Raw genomic sequence first — 18,964 nt, 5'->3', positions numbered from 1 at the left:
ACAACAAGAGAAGTTACCACAGTGAGAAGCTCCTGCACCACAACCAGAGTAGCCCCTGCTTGCCACAACTAGGGAAAGCCCATGCACAGCAACAAAGACCCAGCACAGCCAAAATAAATATATCAATTAGCTTTTTAACATACGGCAAACCAGGCAGATCATTCAGATGTGTTTTTTTCTTTGATTTTATGAGACTGTGTTTATCTGATTATTTTGCCTTTAGTCAAGTAGGCAAAATGATTACAAGTAACAGAAATCCACCTTGGGCAGCCCAAGTACAAAAGGGGGATTAACTGATTCAAAGTTTCAGACTAGGAAATGCATCAGAAACCAGGCACTAGGGAAGCAGCAAGATCCAAGAGTTACCTGCCCTCTTTTCTGCTTTGAAAAGCTTTATCCTTTTCCCATCCAGCTTTCTCTCCTTTATGGAACCCACCTTGACTCCCCCACAGCTTCCAAATTTCTCAGTTCTGGTTGTCAATAGGGACTACTGACTAGGTTCCTTCAATTGGGACTTAAAAACATCAAGTTTATTTTTAAGACTTGAACACTCATTATTTTAAACACAGGGAAGCATTCTTGATGTACTTGGAATAAAACCTCCTTTTCTGTTTCATCTGTTGATGTACAAATGTGGTATAAATGTATACCAGTTTTTATGAAGTCAAGAGCTATAATACAGGCTTACTGTGAAGACGGCAATCACAACTACCAAGAACTTTCAAATTGGGAAGTAGATTGACAGTTAACGTGACTATTAAGAGAAAGCTAACTATACTATTTTCAGGAAAAATATAACCTTCTGACACCTACAAATATTTATAAAAATGTAAATACATGGTAGAATAAGAGAGAATATGTATATGCTCAGTCACTCAGTTGTGTCCAACTCTGTGATCCCATGGACTGCAGCCCACAGGCTCCTCTGTCCATGAGATTCTCCAGGTAAGAATACTGGAGTGGATTGCCATTCTCTTCTCCAGAGGATCTTTCCAACCCAAGGATCAAACCCACATCTCTTGCACTGGCAGGGAGATTCTTTACTACTGTGTCACGTGGGAAGCCCAAGAGAGATCATATCCTTTTTCTCATCTCTAGAACCGTCTGCTGTGCTACCACTCATAACATGAAACACAGCACTATCATCTCTGAAAAGATTTACAATAAATGGTAACAGTGATCACATCCAGGGATCATTTCTAGATATGTTATCTCCTTTTGAATTTTACACTATGAATTTATGAATATATCATCTGTCCAAAAATACAAAAAATCTCAATGTAAACCATGTATTAATAAGCAGGCAACTTTGTTCTAACTATATTATGCAGCTTTCCATGTGTTAAGGATAGCTACTTATTTCCAAAAACTGACAGCGACCCATATAGATTGCAATAAATAGTCATTGTTGTTTGGGGGCTTTTGGGATTTTTTTTGGCCCTGCCACACAGCTTGCAGGATCTCGGTTCCCCAGCTGTGGAACACAGTGAAAGTGCTGAGTCCTAACCACTGGATGCCAGGGAAGTCCCTCAACAGCCACTGTTAAAATACATTTTAGATAGGAGTCTGAGGAAACTGATGAGGGCTCAAGAGAGCCAAAATGCCTGCCAGCTGCTGAGAACTGGCTTCTCATACTGTCTTCTCAGCTTTAACAACAGCTGTTTGGACTTCTTTGAACAAGTCCTAGAAAAGTCTTCAGAAGTATTTATACTCTAAAATTTCATGACTGAACCCAAACTGTCTCAGTGGCAAAAGGGAATAAATTGATGTTAAATCATTTTGCTTTAGAAAACAGTCAATGGGGAAAACCCTATTTGTCCCCCCATGAAACAGTCCAATGTTGAGACCACCTAACTAGCTGGAAGTGAAACTTTATACCTGTGCCCCAGAAACCCTATCTCCAAACAAGCAGGGGGCCGCTAATCACTGCACGTCTGATGGATCTCTACTATGAATAAAACACAGGAGAAGAATTAGATCTGACAAAGGGTTTTTCAAATGGGGACTTGAGCATAATGAGAACTGTATTAGTCTAAAAGTGACGACACTGCATTAATAATCAAAGTCTAGGTTTCCAGGATAGTCACACAGTGTGATGGTCTCCATCGGACTAGTGGAAAAGTAATCTTTTCCTCAACTTCTCCAAAGCTTTCTGATAGACAAGCTACTAAAGTCACAGTGACCAAAAATCCAAATGTAACTGGTGGCAAAATACACATACTCCAGGTCCATAATATAAAAGAAACTTCCTACCAGTGAAAGGAAATTTCTGTGCTGACTGAGCAGGAACTACCATCAACACACAGCCCTGCCTCGGGGGCTGCCCTAGAGTCAAGAGGGCTCCTTCCTTCCAGGCACAGACTGGTGACTGCAGCAATTCACGGAAGTCCAGCTCTGAATGAAAACCCCTAGTCTTTCAGAGAAAGCCCCTCTGTGGTCCTACTCAAGTTAGCAGACAGCTGGCCTTCATATCCCCAGATTTCATTCTACTTGTCACACAAATAAGATATTAGAGAAGAACAGGAAGAAAAGTACATGAAAAGAGAGAAAGAAATTCTCCTGTAACCCTAACTACTACAAAGGTTTTCTCTCCTCATCCACCGCTGTTCTCAGAGTCTTGGTGATGCTGGAACCAGAAATAACAAAATGTTACACTTGGAAGGATCCCTAGGGCTCGTCTAGTCCAGGCCTCTCATTTAATCCAGGAGAGGGTATACAAATGACCTGCACAAGACCACCTGGCTAGGACAACACAGAAGTCAAGACTTCTTTAAGTTAAGTTGCTACCCTCTTAAACACTACACAGAATTAAGAATTGGTACTATTTTCAAAGGAAAACACTGGCAGTTCAGTCTGGGCAACTGGAGGGGATAGAGGGAGAAAGACAAGAGAAGGAGATGACCATTTGCCCATTACAGCCCCCAGACTACCTTTTAAACCTTTCTGAGGTTTAAAAATAACCACATTTCTGAGCTAAACAGCATGGTAATCCTATCTTCTAACCATTCAAATCCTTCTAGTAAGAAATCATGTTAGGGCTCCTATCTTATCTAAATGCCCACACACAGATGCACCTTTCTTCCTGCCAGCCCCACCACCAAGCTTCTCTGTGGTCTCATCTCTTGGGAACTAAAAACCGACTATCTACCCCCAAAACGGTCTTGCAGGAGCCTTCTACAGCTCCTCCAAATTCCCCATTAAAATACTCATAAACAGAGACACAGACGCAGAGAGCAGACATGTGGACACGGGCGTTGGGGGAGAAGGGGAAGGAGAGGGTGGGATGAACTGGGAGATTAGGACTGATGATATAAATACACTACCATGTGTAAAACAGCTAGTAAGCAGCTGCTCTACAGCACAGGGCGCTCAGCTCCATGCTCTGTGATGACCTAGGGCAGGGGATGGAGTGGGATGTGACAGCAAGGTCCAAGAGGGAGGGGATATATGTATGCACATGGTGGATTCACTTCATTGTACAGCAGAAACTAACGCAACATTGTAAAGCAAATATACTCCAATAAAAAAAAAAATAGAGGACACCTATTGAAAAAAAAAATTATATAAATATCTGCAAAAAGGCAACTGCACGGTCAATTAAAAATAATACTATACATCAAATTTTATAACTTTCTCATCAATAGGCAGACACTGAACACATTCCAGACTTTATCCTCTAGGGAAAAAATAAGATAGTAGGGTTCCAAGAGAGTAAGGCAAATCTAGAGTCATCCCACTGTCTACACTTAACTAACTATAGCACACAAGATACAGTGATAGGCAGACAGACATACAGACTATTCAAGATTACCTTCAAAGCCAGGAGAATCCTACCTGTCCTACTTTTACCAACTGTTCATCCTTATACTGAAAGACTACAATTCCCAGCAGGCAACAGGAGAGAAGACAAAAGTGGAATTGCCTCCAAGTAACAAAGCTAGTGGAGGTGATGGAATTCCAGTGGAGCTGTTTCAAATCCTGAAAGATGATGCTGTAAAAGTGCTGCACTCAATATGCCAGCAAATTTGGAAAACTCAGCAGTGGCCACAGGACTGGAAAAGGTCAGTTTTCATTCCAATTCCAAAGAAAGGCAATGCCAAAGAATGCTCAAACTACCGCACAATTGCACTCATCTCACATGCTAGTAAAGTAATGCTCAAAATTCTCCAAGCCAGGCTTCAGCAATACGTGAACTGTGAACTCCCTGATGTTCAAGCTGGTTTTAGAAAAGGCAGAGGAACCAGAGATCAAACTACCAACATCTGCTGGATCATGAAAAAAGCAAGAGAGTTCCAGAAAAACATCTATTTCTGCTTGATTGACTATGCCAAAGCCTTTGACTGTGTGGATCACAATAAACTGTGGAAAATTCTGAAAGAGATGGGAATACCAGACTACCTAACCTGCCTCTTGAGAAATCTGTATGCAGGTCAGGAAGCAACAGTTAGAACTGGACATGGAACAACACACTGGTTCCAAATAGGAAAAGGAGTACGCCAAGGCTGTATATTGTCACCCTGCTTCTTTAACTTATATGCAGAGTACATCATGAGAAACTCTGGATTGGAAGAAGCACAAGCTGGAATCAAGATTGCTGGGAAAAATATCAATAACCTCAGATATGCAGATGACACCACCCTTATGGCAGAAAGTGAAGAGGAACTAAAAAGCCTCTTGATGAAAGTGAAAGAGGAGAGTGAAAAAGTTGGCTTAAAGCTCAACATTCAGAAAACGAAGATCATGGCATCTGGTCCCATCACGTCATGGGAAATAGATGGGGAAACAGTGGAAACAGTGTCAGACTTTATTTGGGGGGGCTCCAAAATCACTGCAGATGGTGACTGCAGCCCTGAAATTAAAAGACGCTTACTCCTTGGAAGAAAAGTTATGACCCACCTAGATAGTATATTCAAAAGCAGAGACATTACTTTGCCGACTAAGGTCTGTCTAGACAAGGCTATGGTGTTTCCAGTGGCCATGTATGGATGTGAGAGTTGGACTGTGAAGAAGGCTGAGTGCCGAAGAATTGATGCTTTTGAATTGCAGTGTTGGAGAAGACTCTTGAGAGTCCGTTGGACCTCAAGGAGATCCAACCAGTCCATTCTGAAGGAGATCAACCCTGGGATTTCTTTGGAAGGAATGATGCTAAAGCTGAAGCTCCAGTACTTTGGCCACCTCATGTGAAGAGTTGACTCACTGGAAAAGACTCTGATGCTGGGAGGGATCGGGGGCAGGAGGAGAAGGGGACGACTGAGGATGAGATGGCTGGATGGCATCACTGACTCGATGGACATGAGTCTGAGTGAACTCTGGGAGATGGTGATGGACAGGGAGGCCTGGCGTGCTGCGATTCATGGGGTCGCAAAGAGTCGGACACGACTGAGTGACTGAACTCAACTGAACTGAAACATTCATCTTTGAGGTCCCTAAAATGTTTGTATCCTTCCCATAGAAACCTTAACTTATATAGTGTAGGTAGGTTCCTTACAATCTCCAACTAAGACGGTCCAATATAAAGAGTGGCACAAAGAGATAAAAAAGGAACTCAAGCTCATGCCCCTAATGGAAGTGAAGGAGGGGAACACTCACGTAATCGGGAAGTTGACAATAGTCGGATTCTTCTCCACAAAGAAATTGTTCTTAGTGAATCTCTTAATACAAAAGATTAGATATGGAGGCAGCTTGGTGAGCTGGAAGCGCTTCAGAAAGTTCTCCTTGTAGGTCTTATATTCCTAGACAGAGAAAAGAAAATGATCAAGTTAGTGTTCAGCATTAGAGCAGGAACACAAGTTTTGTTTTGGCTTGGTCTGAGTTTTTTAATAGAATTTTGTCTTCCACTTAGAATCCAGAAGACACCTGACCCCAGCAACCACCTGCAAGGGGTAAGGAACAGCTGTTTGGCCAAAGCTGAAATACCTCATCTGTGGGCTGTGTTTCAGCCAGCATGTGACCAAACTGTTCAACTCTAACTGTAGTAATGTAGGTATTTGTTTCTATAAGGAAAACAAAAATGTCAAGTAAAAAAGAGGATTTGTTAAAAGTTCAGAATTTAAAAACCATGAGTTGTTTTTTGTTTAGTCCCTCAATCGTATCCGATTTTTTGTGACCTCAGGGACTACAGCCCACCAGGATCCTCTGTACATGGGATTTTCCAGGCAAGAATACTGGAGTGGGCTGCCACATCCTTCTCCACGGGATCTTTCTGATCCAAGGATCGAACCCATGTTTCCTGCATTGCCAGACAGATTCTTTACCACTGCGCCACCTAGGAAGCCCCTAAAAAATATATATAAGAGTTTTACTTAATTCAAAATAAAGAAGAATGTCCTGACCATTTGGCCATCAGACACATGCACCATGGAACAGGCACCTGTGACCAACAAGGAGCACTTTAACAGTGAGGGTTTTCCAGAAGAGCTGTCAACTGACATTCCACGTTCCTTCCTCCTCCAAGGCCCCAAGACTCGTAGGTCAAGCATAGTCTGTTGAGCAACACTTAACTGAGGCCTCACTCAGGACTTGAATATCTCACTTTCAACAGTGGACAGACAACCAGGCAGAAGAAACAGAAGACCTGAGCAGCATTATAATTAGGCCTAAAGTTGCACCGCCATCAGCTTAATGGACACTCTTCTCAAGGGCACATGGGAATGGTCTCCAGCAAAGACCATATGCCAGCCCGTAAAACAAACCAACAAACATAAAATATAGAAACAATACAAAGTATGTTCTCTGCCCACAATGGGATGAAATTATTAACAGAAATCAGCAACAGAAAGAAACTTGCAAAACTCACAAATATATGGAAATTAAACAATACATTCCTTAATGAGTTATCGGTTAAATAAAAAAGAAATAAAAAGGGAAATTAGGAAAGAATTCAAGATGAATAAAAATGAAGACACAACATAAAAACTTATGGGATGTAGCTAAAGCAGTGGTCAAGAGGTAAATTTAGTTATAAATACCTAAATTAAAAAGTAAGATCTCAAATCAATAACCTTCCATCTTAAAACATTGGGGAAAAAGCAAACTAAACCTAAAGCAAGCAGAAAAAAGAAAAAGAATATATCAGACCACAAGTTAAGAAAACACAGAATAGAAAAACAACATTTCAGAAAAATCAACAAAACCTGTTTCTTTGCAAAGACAAACCTTTAGTTAGTTGAACAAGAAAAAAAAAATTCAAATTACTAGCATCAAAAATGAAAAAGGGAACATTACTAGGAAATTTACAGAAGTAAAAATGATTATAAAGGAACACTATAAACAACTGTATGCCAAAACAGGAGATAAGTTAGATGAAATGGATAAATTTCTAGAAAGACTCAAACTACCAAAACTTAAAAAGAAACAATCTGAATAAATCTACAACAAGTAAAGAAATTGAATTAGTCATTAAAACCTACCCACGAAGAAAAGTCCAGGCCCAAATTTTTTCACTGGTATTTTCTACCAAACATTTAAAGAAATTACACCAATTTTTCAAACCCTTTTCCAAAATATAAGGAGGGAATACTTTTCAACTCCTTTCATGAGGCCAGCATTACCCTGATACCAAAACTAGGCACAACTACAGATCAGTATTTCTATGACTATGGATGCAAAATTCCTCAACAAAATACTAGTAAACCAATTCCAACATAAACAACAAGAAAGAATTATATACCAATTATACATGACTAAGTATGATTTATCCAGGAATACAAAGGTGGCTTAATATCCAAAAATAAATTAATATAATGTACTGTATCATATAATAATAATAATAAGATAAGGCAATAAATAGCTAAATAAGACAACAAATAGCAATAACTGAAACACAATCATCTCTGTAGATACAAAAAAGCATTTGACAAAATCCAACACCTTATCATGAGAAAAACACTAACAGAGACAGAAGGGAACTTCTTCAACCTGATAAAGGGTATCTATGAAAAACAGATATGTGATGTTATCCACAGCTAACATCAAACTTACTGGTAAAAGCCTGGATGCTATCCCTCAAGATCAGGTACAAGATAGGATATCTGCATTTTCCACTTCTATTTAACCCTGTACTAGAGATTCCAGCCAGTGCAACCAGACAGTAACACTTAAATAAATATGAAGCATCCAGATTAGAAAGGAAGAAGTAAAACTATCTCTGTCTGCAGATGATATGATCTTGCATATGGAAAATCTTAAGAAATCCACTTTAAAAGTTTGGCAAGGCTGCAGGCTACAAAAATCAATATATAAAAATCAACTGCAGGGGCTTCCCTGGTGGTCTAGTGATTGAGAATCCACCTGCCAATGCAGGGGTCATGGGTTCAATCTCTGGTCCAGGAGATTCCACAAGATCACAACTAAGCCCATGAGCCAAAACTACTGAGCCCACGAGCCCTAGAGCCTGCACTCTGCAATTAGAGAAGCCACTGCATTGAGAAGCCTGCGCACCACAACAAAGACCCAGTGCGGCCAAAAATTAAAATAATAAAAATTTATATTAAAATAGTTCAAACTTATACTCCAAAAACTATACAACACTACTGAAGGAAATTAAAGAAGATAAATAAATGGAAAAATAACCCATGTTTATGAATCAGAAGACTGCTATTATTAAGTTGGCAATAACTCCCAAACTAATCTACAGATTCAACACAATCCCTGTCAGAATATCAGCTGGCTTCTTTGTAAAAATCCACAAGCTGATCCTCAAATCTGAGAAATTGCAAAGAACCCAAAATAACCAGAACAATCTTGTAAAAGAATAAAGTTGGAAAACTCAGTTTATAATTTCAGAACTAACTACAAAGTAGTAATAATCAAGACTGTGTTCTAGACATATACATCAATGGAACAGAATTGAGAGTCCAAAAATAAACCCATGTGTCTACGGTCAAATGATTTTTCAACAAGGATGCCAAGACCATTCAATGGGAAAAGAACTGTCTTGTCAACAAACAGTGTTAAGACAACTAGACAGTCCTATGCAAAAGAATAAAACTAGACTTTGTACTTTACACCATATACTAAAATTTAACTTAATACACTATTGAGCCCACGAGCCATATCAGTATTTTTCTAGAGAGTGATACAATAAATACCACCATGTGAAGTTGTTAGAGCTTAAAATTGATGAAGGGTTCATTATACAACTTATGATTGTCATTATTATTTATAAAATTTTGCTCTGTTAGATATTCATTCCAATGAAAAATTTTCAAAAATGATGCATCATGAAATTTTGAGTGAAGAAGAATTTTTCAGTGAATTTTATGATGATATTTTCTCTGACTGCCTGAGGGATATATATACTAGTGTCTTAGAAGATGACAGTTCTTCGGAATATTGTTCTGATTCAGATGATGCGAATATTAGATCAAAAAAAAAGACAAAAAAACTTAGTCAATGATTCTGATACAGAAAGTGTAAGTGAAACTCATGGTGCTGGAGAGGGTTCCTTTGCTCCTACAGCAAAGTGAACTGAAGACAACATTTCAATTCAATTAGAAGATTCTACAGGTGTGTCAGGTGTAACTAATGAATGTAATAATTCACAAAGTGTTAGTGAAATAACAGAATTAATTTCAGTTAATCAAAATAAACTTACTGACCACATTAGTTAGTTTCTGCAAAAATCCCCCGATCAATGGAACTTCCTTGGTGGCTCAGATGGTGAAGAATCCACCTGCCAATGCAGAAGACTCCAGTTTGATCCCTGGGTTGGGAAGATCTCCTGGAGAAGGAAATGGCAACCCACTCCAGTATTCTTGCCTAGAAAAATCCCATGGACAGAGGAGCCTGATGGGCTACAGTCCATGGAGTCACAGAAGAGCTGGACGTGACTTAGGGACTAAACAACAACAGCAAAGGCCTGAAATGTAAGAGCTAAAACTATGAAAGTCTTAGAAGAAAACACAGAAGTAAACTTTCATGACCTGGGATTTAAGAATGGATTCTTACATATGACAGCAAAAGCCCACACTATAAAAGAAAAACTAAGCAATTTCATCAAAGTTAAAACCTTTATGCCGCAAATGATACTATCAAGAGGGTAAAAATGCAACCTACAGAATGGGAAAAAAATATTCACAAATCATACAATTTGATGAGTGACTGGTATCGAGACTATATACAGAAATCTTACAACTCAATAATAAAAAGATAAACTAATTTTTTAAATGCACAAAGGATCTAAACAAACATTTCTCCAAAGATGATATACAAATAAGCACATGAAATTAGTCACCAGGGAGATACAAATTAAAACCATAATGAGATACCATTTCACACCTACTAGGATGCCTAAAACCCAAAATAAACAATAACAAACGCTGGTGAAGATGCAGAGAAACTGGAACACTCGTACACTAGTGGTGGGAATATAACAGTGAGGTCACTTTGGAAAACAGTTCTTCAAATGGCTAAATGTAAGAGTTACCACCCAGCAATTCCACTCCCCGATATCCAGCCAAGAGAAATGAAAACATGTCCATAACAAAAACTTGTAGACTGACCGTGATCTCAAAGTTTGTTTCAAAATTTGCAAGCATCAAGTGTCATTCAAAACTGACTAGTTGCTGTCTAGGGCAGGGGGACACAAAGGGGTTAAAATGATAACTAAAGGGTGATTAAAAAAAAAATCAATGATGAAAGTATTCTAAAGTTGACCAGATCTGTGGTAGCCCATATCTGTGAATATAGTAAAGCAAAAAAACAAACAAAAAAACCTGGCACTGTAAACTTTGAATAGGTTAACTGTATGCTACTGTGTATTATATCTCAATAAAACTGTTCCTTTTTAAACAACTAAGTTCCCTGCCACATGATGAATCATCCGAGAGCACTAGAGAAATAAAACCTTTCCATCTCTAGTACACACACCAGAGCCACACCTTCCTTCTGGTAAATTTCTCATCATCTATGGGTATTAACCTAAGGAAATAAATGTCTTTTTGGTGATAGGAAGTAACTCATTTCTGCGTGGTTGAAATAAAATATTGTGCTAAACGCAAAAAAAAAAAGAAAAGAAAAGAAATGTTCTTAATCAAGTAAATGCCAAGAGATTTCACTGCCCACATCTGTGTCTATGAACAAGCTGGCATCATGAGGCACTATTTTTAATTATCTCAGAGTAGTGAAGGACAGATTTAACACTTAAATACCATCACAACCTAACATGAAAAGGTTTCTCTGAAATTTACAAGGGAACACTGGGAGCATGGGGTAGAGGGAGGGAAGGAATTTCACACTGGACATCAGTACAGCAAGGTTTTAGCTAAACTCACATTACAACAGTGCTATTAACCAGTTTTACTGATTTCAAAGTTTTGTTTACATAAAAGTTAGTCATAATTTAGTACTTTCCTTAAAAGCTATAGGCATGAAAAGTGTATACTAACATTGATGTTTACACTGATTTAAGTAATACTATCAAAACAATAAACGTAAACCAATACTGAGGGTCCGCAGGAATCTCAATATTACTTATATTCGAACAAACAGTAATAATAGGGACCATGTGGTATAGTTGAAAAAGTCAGAGAAAAATCTGACTTTTGATCCCCAGCTCTGTCACATAAAATCAGTATAAAATAAAGCCAAATAAACAAACAGATCTAGATAAGCCCTAAGGTCTTTCACCTCCCCCAAATGAAATGAGTCTAAAAAAGAGAGGGAAAAGGGTTCAGAATGAGGCATCGAAGTAAAAAAAAAAAATTTTTTTAAGTTTAAAAGAATGAAAAAGGATTAAATTTATCTAGGATGAAGAAAGGAATTAAACCAAGAAACAGTTAACTCTGCAGATAAAAAGAAACTTTCAACTTGATGAAAGGTAATGTTATAGTAAGAATAATTTTTTCATTTTATTTATATTTTAGTGATTTTCTTCTGCTTTAATATCTACATTATATTTTTTTAAAGATGGGAGTTTTTCATACCTTTGTGAGTTTCTCCTCTCCTAAATACCCTCTCCTTTCTCCATACTACCCAGAGGCACTTTAATTCAAGTTGAAGTGTGAAAGTGTTAGCAGCTCAATCATGTCTGACTCTTCATGACCCCATGGACTGTAGTCTGTCAAGCTCCTCTATCCATGGAATTTTCCAGGAAAGAATACCAGAGTGAGTTGCTATTTCCCTCTCCAGGGGATCTTCCCAACCCAAGGATCAAACTCACATCTCTTGCATCTCTTATTTTGGCAAGTGGATTCTTTACCAGCTGAGCCACCAGGGAAGCCCCCAGGTCAAGAATCAACCTGCAGTGCAGGAGACCTGGGACTGATCCCTGGGTTAGGAAGATCCATTGGAGAGGGAAATGGCAACCCAGTCCAGCACTTTCGCCTGGGAAATCCCATGGACTGAGGAGCCTGGTGGGCCTCAGTCTATGGGGGCACAAAGAGTCAGAAATGACTGAACAACTAACACTTTCATTACACTTTCAATTCAAGTTGAGTTGAGGGTAAAACAGCAGAAAGTCTGGGAGGCTCAATAAACACCATACACTTTAAAATACACGCATTACCCACAAGTGGCAATTTTCAAGTTTAAAAAGAAAAACATCAAAGTGAAAAGGTTGGACTTTCATGGCAGTCAAGAATCCACCTGCCAATGCAAGGGACACGGGTTCGATCCCTGATCTGGAAAGATTCCACATGCCATAGGGCAACTAAGCCCACAAGCCACAGCTACTGAAGTCCATACGCCTAGAGCCTGTGCTCCACAAGAGAAGCCACCACAATGAGAAGCCCGTGCAACGCAACAGGACAGTAGCCCCCACTCCCCACAGCTAGAGAAAGCTCACAGGCAGCAACAAAGACCCAACACAACCTCCCCCCCTCATAAAATGATATAGCAAAAAAAGAGAGAGGAAGAGAGAGAAAGGGCTATGAGCAGGGCAGGTGTACAGATGGGTTACCTTCTCAGTGATGCCGTTGAACTTGGCCAGGATGTTGAAGAGAGGCACCTGGGGGATAATAAGCTGCTCCTTCTCGTCCTTGTACAGGGGGGCGGTAGGCAGGTCCAGGGTCAGGTACATAAACGTGGACTCCACCATCGTCTCCTGGTACTCGTCATTATGCAGCAGCTGCTCTTTCTCTTCCGCTGGCTAGAAGTGAGGGAGAAGGAAAAGGAGCGAAGCAGTGTGAGCAAAATAGAACACCACAGCTGGAAAGAAACGAGAGTTCTGGGACACTTACATTTACTTCATTTAATATTGCAGGCAGGAGGGGTACCCAAGAGACTGTGCAATTCCACAGGCACCTGCACAACCTGTATGCATGCGTGGGTGCTCAGTCGTGTCCGACTCTTTGCGACCCTGTGGACTGTAGCCCATCAGGCTCCTGTGTCCATGGGATTTTTCCAGGCAAGTGTACAGGAGTGGGTTGCCATTTCTTTCTCCTAGGGATCGTCCCAACCCAGGAACTGAACCCACAGCTCCTGCGTCTCCTGCATTGGCAGGCAGATTCTTTACCACTGAGCCACCTGGGAATCCCTATAGATTAATGCAAACACTGGTCTTTCATCTTCATAGAGATATTATTTAAATACCAGACTATTTGAAATCTAGAAAGTTTATCTGAGCTTTAGGAAGAAACACACTAGCACCACCTAGCGGCAAGAACACTGAAATCGGTCATCCCTCCTTATCTGTGGCTGCCTCCAGGACCTGCTTTGGATACCAAATTCCACGGATGATCAAGCCTCAACCAACTGCTAAATGTAAATAGAGTGCTTTTATATACTGAAAAAAATCTGTGTATAAGTGAACCAGCGCAGCTCAAAACTGTGTTGTTCAAAGGTCAACTGTACAATCAACCACCACCTCCCAAACTTAGCACACTGGTACACAGGAACCTAAGGGACATGCCACTTGGCAGGCGCCTTGCAGAACCTCTTCCTGGAGCAAAAGGCTGTACCAGTTATCTAAGCATCTTTTTGTCAACTATGAACCCTCTCGGGCAATATAAACCAGTCCAAGCCACTCACCAGATCAGGATGAGGCAGTTTTTTAGTGAAGATCCTCATGGATCCCTGGAAAACGTCAGTTACAATCGCTGTACAAACAAATCAAAATGCAACTTCTGTGTTGAAAGCATTTCCAAAATTCAGTCCTAACTCCTACATTTTTGAAATAAATCAGCATCCTCCAGCATAAGACCCAAAGCTCTCACTTAAAAACAGACATATACCACCAAATTATACCTTTTTACTTATTTGTGTAAATAATTACTCTAGGGGATCTCTAAGACTCTGTGCTCCCAATGTAGGGGCCTTGGTTTGATCCTGGGTCAGGAGACTAGATCTCACATACCAAAACTAAGAGTTTGTATGCCACACACAACTGAGACCTAGTGCAGCCAAATAAACAAATATTTTTTTTAACAATTATTCTATGTCTTTCTTCTCCCCAAGATGGATGGGACAGACTGGCTGAAGACACCTAAAGAGGGGGCAGGGCCACCTGGTAAAAAGAACACCAGGCTACAATCCCACATCAAGAAACCAACACCATCAGAACGCAGAGAGAAGAAAACTGCGTTAGGTCTCCAAAACAACTTACCTGGTTCAGCAGTCTCTAAGTTATTTAAGGCATTCATGAAAAATGTCCAACTACTGCTAAGCCAACCTGGATGCTAAGAACATAGGGACTCAAGGTCTGAGCCTCTATAGGAAGGCAAGCCTATCTCTCCAAATATAGGCTCAAGGCAAGAAACTAGCTTTTAGTCTGTTATTCCAAAGCAGCAGCCAGGCCTGAGGACTATCCACTAAGTCTTCACTCTGGCACCACGAGCCCACCAGCATGTCTACAACACATTGCCCAGCCCCTCAGTTTGAAACTAGGTCAGGATTTCTAGAGCACAATCATATCCATTTCCACTTATTAAAAATGCCATTATATACAAGCATGCTCTAATAAAGAAAAATGGAAAGGAAACTATTCAGGAACAAGATACCCTAACACAAAAAATACACAGGTAAGAAGAAAGGATGAAAAGTTGCAAAGTGTTTCCAAAAGGAAGCAAACAAAAAAGTGCTCGCCTTCACAAAATAACACGACTTACTCTTTTTTTTCTTCTTTGTGCCCCCCAGAGCTGAGTGTAGAGCATTCAAAAACCAGGACAGAAAATCAACTCCATCCCCTGGAAAAGGAGAGGTGGGACATCAGACTGAATGAAAGTTCAAACCACACGCTGCTCGACATGACTCCACATTCTCAGTTTTCCTCCTTCCTCTCCGGCCATCCCATCCTGTGGGCAACCTCCTCTATCTGGCCACTACACACTGATACTCCTCAAGGCCAAGATCTTAGTCTTCTGACCTTACTCACCCCCTAGACAATCTGGCTCAACCAGAACCTTCACTTATCAGCTCTATTCCAACCCTGAGTCTCACCACCCATCAAAAATCATTACTGGGAGTTCCCTGGGGGTCAGTAGTTAGGAACTGGCATGTTCACTGCATGGACCGGGTTCCAACCCTGGTCAGGTAACTGAAATCCTGAAAGCCACACAGCTCAGTCAAAATATTAAAATAATAATAATAGCCATTACTGAATTTCTAAGTCACTCCTCAACAAGAATGTTTTAAAACAAACATGTGACAGAATATCTTCACTTAAGAGCCTTCACTGACTCCCCACTGTTATCAGGATGTAATCCAAGTTCCTTATAGCAGTGGAAAATAAACCCAACCACCTGGTCCATCTCGGCACTCACTGTTGGATCCAAAGGTCCAGCTACAAGCAGTCTCTGTGCCAGGCACCTCCATGCTCCTGTCCAGTGTCCTCTCTGCCTGGAATGCCCACCCCCAGCATGTCTCCCCACTACCTAAAACCCAGGTGTCTCTTCCTTCTCTCTGAACCTCCCATGTGTTCAATGGGCGTCTTTGCTCTACGCACCCTCCCACAGCATGCTGTGCTTCCGCTATCACAGCACTTAACACGTGTAATCATCTTTCTACAGAACCATCCTCCCCACTAGAACAGGAGTGCCCGGAAGGAAAAAACTGTATTTTTTAACCCTGCAGCATTAAAACCTAGCACCATGAGTGAATGGTCAATCAACTGACCTGGAAATTAGACAGTATCGTATCACATCCTATGAGCTACTATGAGCTACTCATGAGGCAATAAATCACTGGGTTTGGAGGGATAAAAATAGTCAGAATAGAACAGTCTGCGACATGACAAAATGAGAAGCAAAAATGGCAGGCACTTAATAATGGTTGGTGCCTTTTCCAGCCTCCTGGTTTTCCCAAGTCGTAGTTTAGTTCAGCAAATCAGACAGACTTCCTATCCAGCTGACCACCCCTGGGACTCTGGGCAGGGCAGGCTGATGAAGGAAGAGTGAGGAACCTGAACACGCTATGCACTGGATACTCGCTCCAGCTACTGCAGAGTTCACTGCAAAGTAGCAGTAAATGTGCTCACCAAACTGGTGCTATTGCCCAAAAGTCAGAAGACATGAATTACTCCTTCCCTACCCTGTTTCGTGATCTGAAAAGTCTTCTTGCTGCAGAGGACAACAGCCTGCAGCATCTCATGGGGAGAGACATGTGCTTTGAAATTGCGAGGGTTCCAAAGTTTTCTCATCAGCTCTCCGAAACGCTGGACCAACAAGAACATGATATCCCCAGGAGGACGTTTGATGTTCTTATAATTGTCTTCTTCCAGGAAGTAGTTCCGGAGAGGAGGAACGTTAGACAGAGCCTGGAAATCAAACATTCCGATTCTGATTAATCCACAGCCCTTCTGCCGGAACCCCTGGGACTTAGGCTCACCTACTTAAGCTCTTCTTAAAACTGTTACACCTTAAAGAATCAGAAGTAAAGGTGTCTTTCCCACATGTGGTATTAACAGGGTGGTAGCCACCTCATGTGAAGAGCTGACTCATTGGAAAAGACTCTGATGCTGGGAGGGATTGAGGGCAGGAGGAGAAGGGGATGACAGAGGATGAGATGGCTGGATGGCATCACTGACTCGATGGACGTGAGTCTGAATGAACTCCGGAAGTTGGTGATAGACAGGGAGGCCTGGCGTGCTGCGATTCATGGGGTCGCAAAGAGACGGACACAACTGAGTGACTGAACTGAACTGAACTGAATAAAGCCATACAACTGTATATAAAAATGAATGTACTCTGTTATGATGGAAATAGTCAAAGACTTTAAGAGAATATAAATTAATTTTATCTCATTAAGCAAAAAGATAAAGACCCACCATGTTAGTTCAGGAAGAAACACATGCTTATTAATGTGATATATGAAACTGGGAAGGAGACCACAGAACAGACCCTACATAAATAATAGTCTCAGGTCTTTTCTGATAGTGTCATGAATCCTCATCAGCACTGTGCTTACCATGTGCACAACTTTCTTTGACAAGGTAATTCCTTTAGCAAGGAGTAAGGAAAGATGCTGCTAAACATATAAACCCAGGCATCTCTGGGGAAAATAATTCAGCGGGCAACTCAGGATAATGATACAGGTGATCAGGAAAGCCTTTACAAGTTTGGGGCTTCCCTGATGGCTCAAGTAGCAAAGAATTTGCCTGCAACGCAGGAGATGCAGGTTCAATCCCTGGGTCAGGAAGATACCATGGAGGAGGAATGGTAACCCACTCTAGTATTCTTGCTTGGAGCATCCCATAGACAGAGGAGCCTGGCGGACTATAGTCCATGTGGTAGCAAAGAGCTGGACATGACTGAAGCAACAGCCTGAAAGCCTACAAGTTTAGCTCAGCTAAAGAAACAAGGATTTCCTGCTGAGAAACTGAAAGTAAAAGTTGCTCAGTCGTGTCCAACTCCTTGCAACCCCATGAACTGTAGTCCATGGAATTCTCCAGGCCAGAATACTGGAATGGGTATCCTTTCCCTTCTCCAGGGGATCTTCCCAACCCAGGGATCGAACCCAGGTCTCCTGCATTGCAGGCGGATTCTTTACCAGCTGAGCCACAAGGGAAGCCCTTCCTGTTGCAAGTTACTCTCAAAAGGGAAAGCGTGGGGATAAAGTTTATCCTAGCTCTGTTATCCGTGCTCCACTGTGGACAGAGGTTGCTCCCTAGCTTCAGTGACAACACAAATAGCAGGTGTCCTCAGAGAGAAATTAATCAGCCTCTGTGGAGTACTTGGTCCATTCAATAACATTTTAGTGGAAACATCACAGAGGATTTGTTCATCTACTTACATGTATAAATAAAAAGAACTTCCTATGGGGGCTAAAACCCATCACAAAGTCACAACTTCCCTGATTGTATTCAAAACCCTATCTGTCCTCAAACAGTCTTCACAAAGCCATGAGAGGCTGGAAGAGGAAAAGTCAGCAAAATCTCTCTCCATCTAAGAATTCAACCTTTCCAGGGACCAGAAACATTCAAATACTAAGATTATGGAATCTAGTCCAAATACTTCATGGCATACAGATGAGGAAACACTGGAAACAGTGCATGACTTTATTTTCTTGGGCTCCAAAATCACTGCAGACGGTGACTACAGCCATGAAATTAAAAGACACTTGCACCTTGGAAGAAAAGCTATGACAGACCTAGACAGCGTATTAAAAAGCAGAGACATCACTTTGCCGACAAAGGTCTGTATAGTCATAGCTATGATTTTTTTTCCCAGCAGCCATGTATGGATGTGAGAGTTGGACCATAAAGAAGGCTGAGCGCCAAAGAACTGATGCTTTCAAACTGCAGTACTGGAGAAGACTTCTGAGAGTGACTGTAAGGAGATCCAACCAGTCAATCCTAAAGGAAATCAACCCTGAGTATTCATTGGAAGGACTGATGCTAAAGCTAAAGCTACAGTACTCTGGCCACCTGATGCAAAGAGCCAACTCACTGGAAAAGACCCTGATGCTGGGAGAGATAGAAGGTAGGAAGAGAAGTGGACAACAGAGGACGAGATGATTGGATGGCATCACCAACTCAATGGACATGTTTGAGCAAGCTCCAGGAGATGGTAAAGGACAGGGAAGCCTGGCG

The 18,964-nt window shown here is 41.0% G+C and overlaps 1 protein-coding gene across 1 annotated transcript in view; it reads right to left on the bottom strand.

The window, feature by feature from the left end:
* The window catches only part of USP39 (ubiquitin specific peptidase 39), a 37,276-nt gene that overhangs the window by 4,583 nt on the left and 13,729 nt on the right, over positions 1-18,964 (bottom strand). Inside the window, exons 6-10 of the mRNA XM_069583115.1 lie at positions 16,465-16,690; positions 15,045-15,122; positions 13,969-14,036; positions 12,899-13,087; positions 5,590-5,732 (exon numbers count right to left, since the gene is read on the bottom strand). Coding sequence (XP_069439216.1) covers positions 5,590-5,732; positions 12,899-13,087; positions 13,969-14,036; positions 15,045-15,122; positions 16,465-16,690 — 704 coding nt within the window. The remainder of the gene's footprint in view (positions 1-5,589; positions 5,733-12,898; positions 13,088-13,968; positions 14,037-15,044; positions 15,123-16,464; positions 16,691-18,964) is intronic.

This window comes from Ovis canadensis, chromosome 3 (assembly GCF_042477335.2).
Source record: "Ovis canadensis isolate MfBH-ARS-UI-01 breed Bighorn chromosome 3, ARS-UI_OviCan_v2, whole genome shotgun sequence".
Taxonomy (NCBI): domain Eukaryota; kingdom Metazoa; phylum Chordata; class Mammalia; order Artiodactyla; family Bovidae; genus Ovis; species Ovis canadensis.
This window is presented reverse-complemented; position numbering and strand designations above follow the sequence as displayed.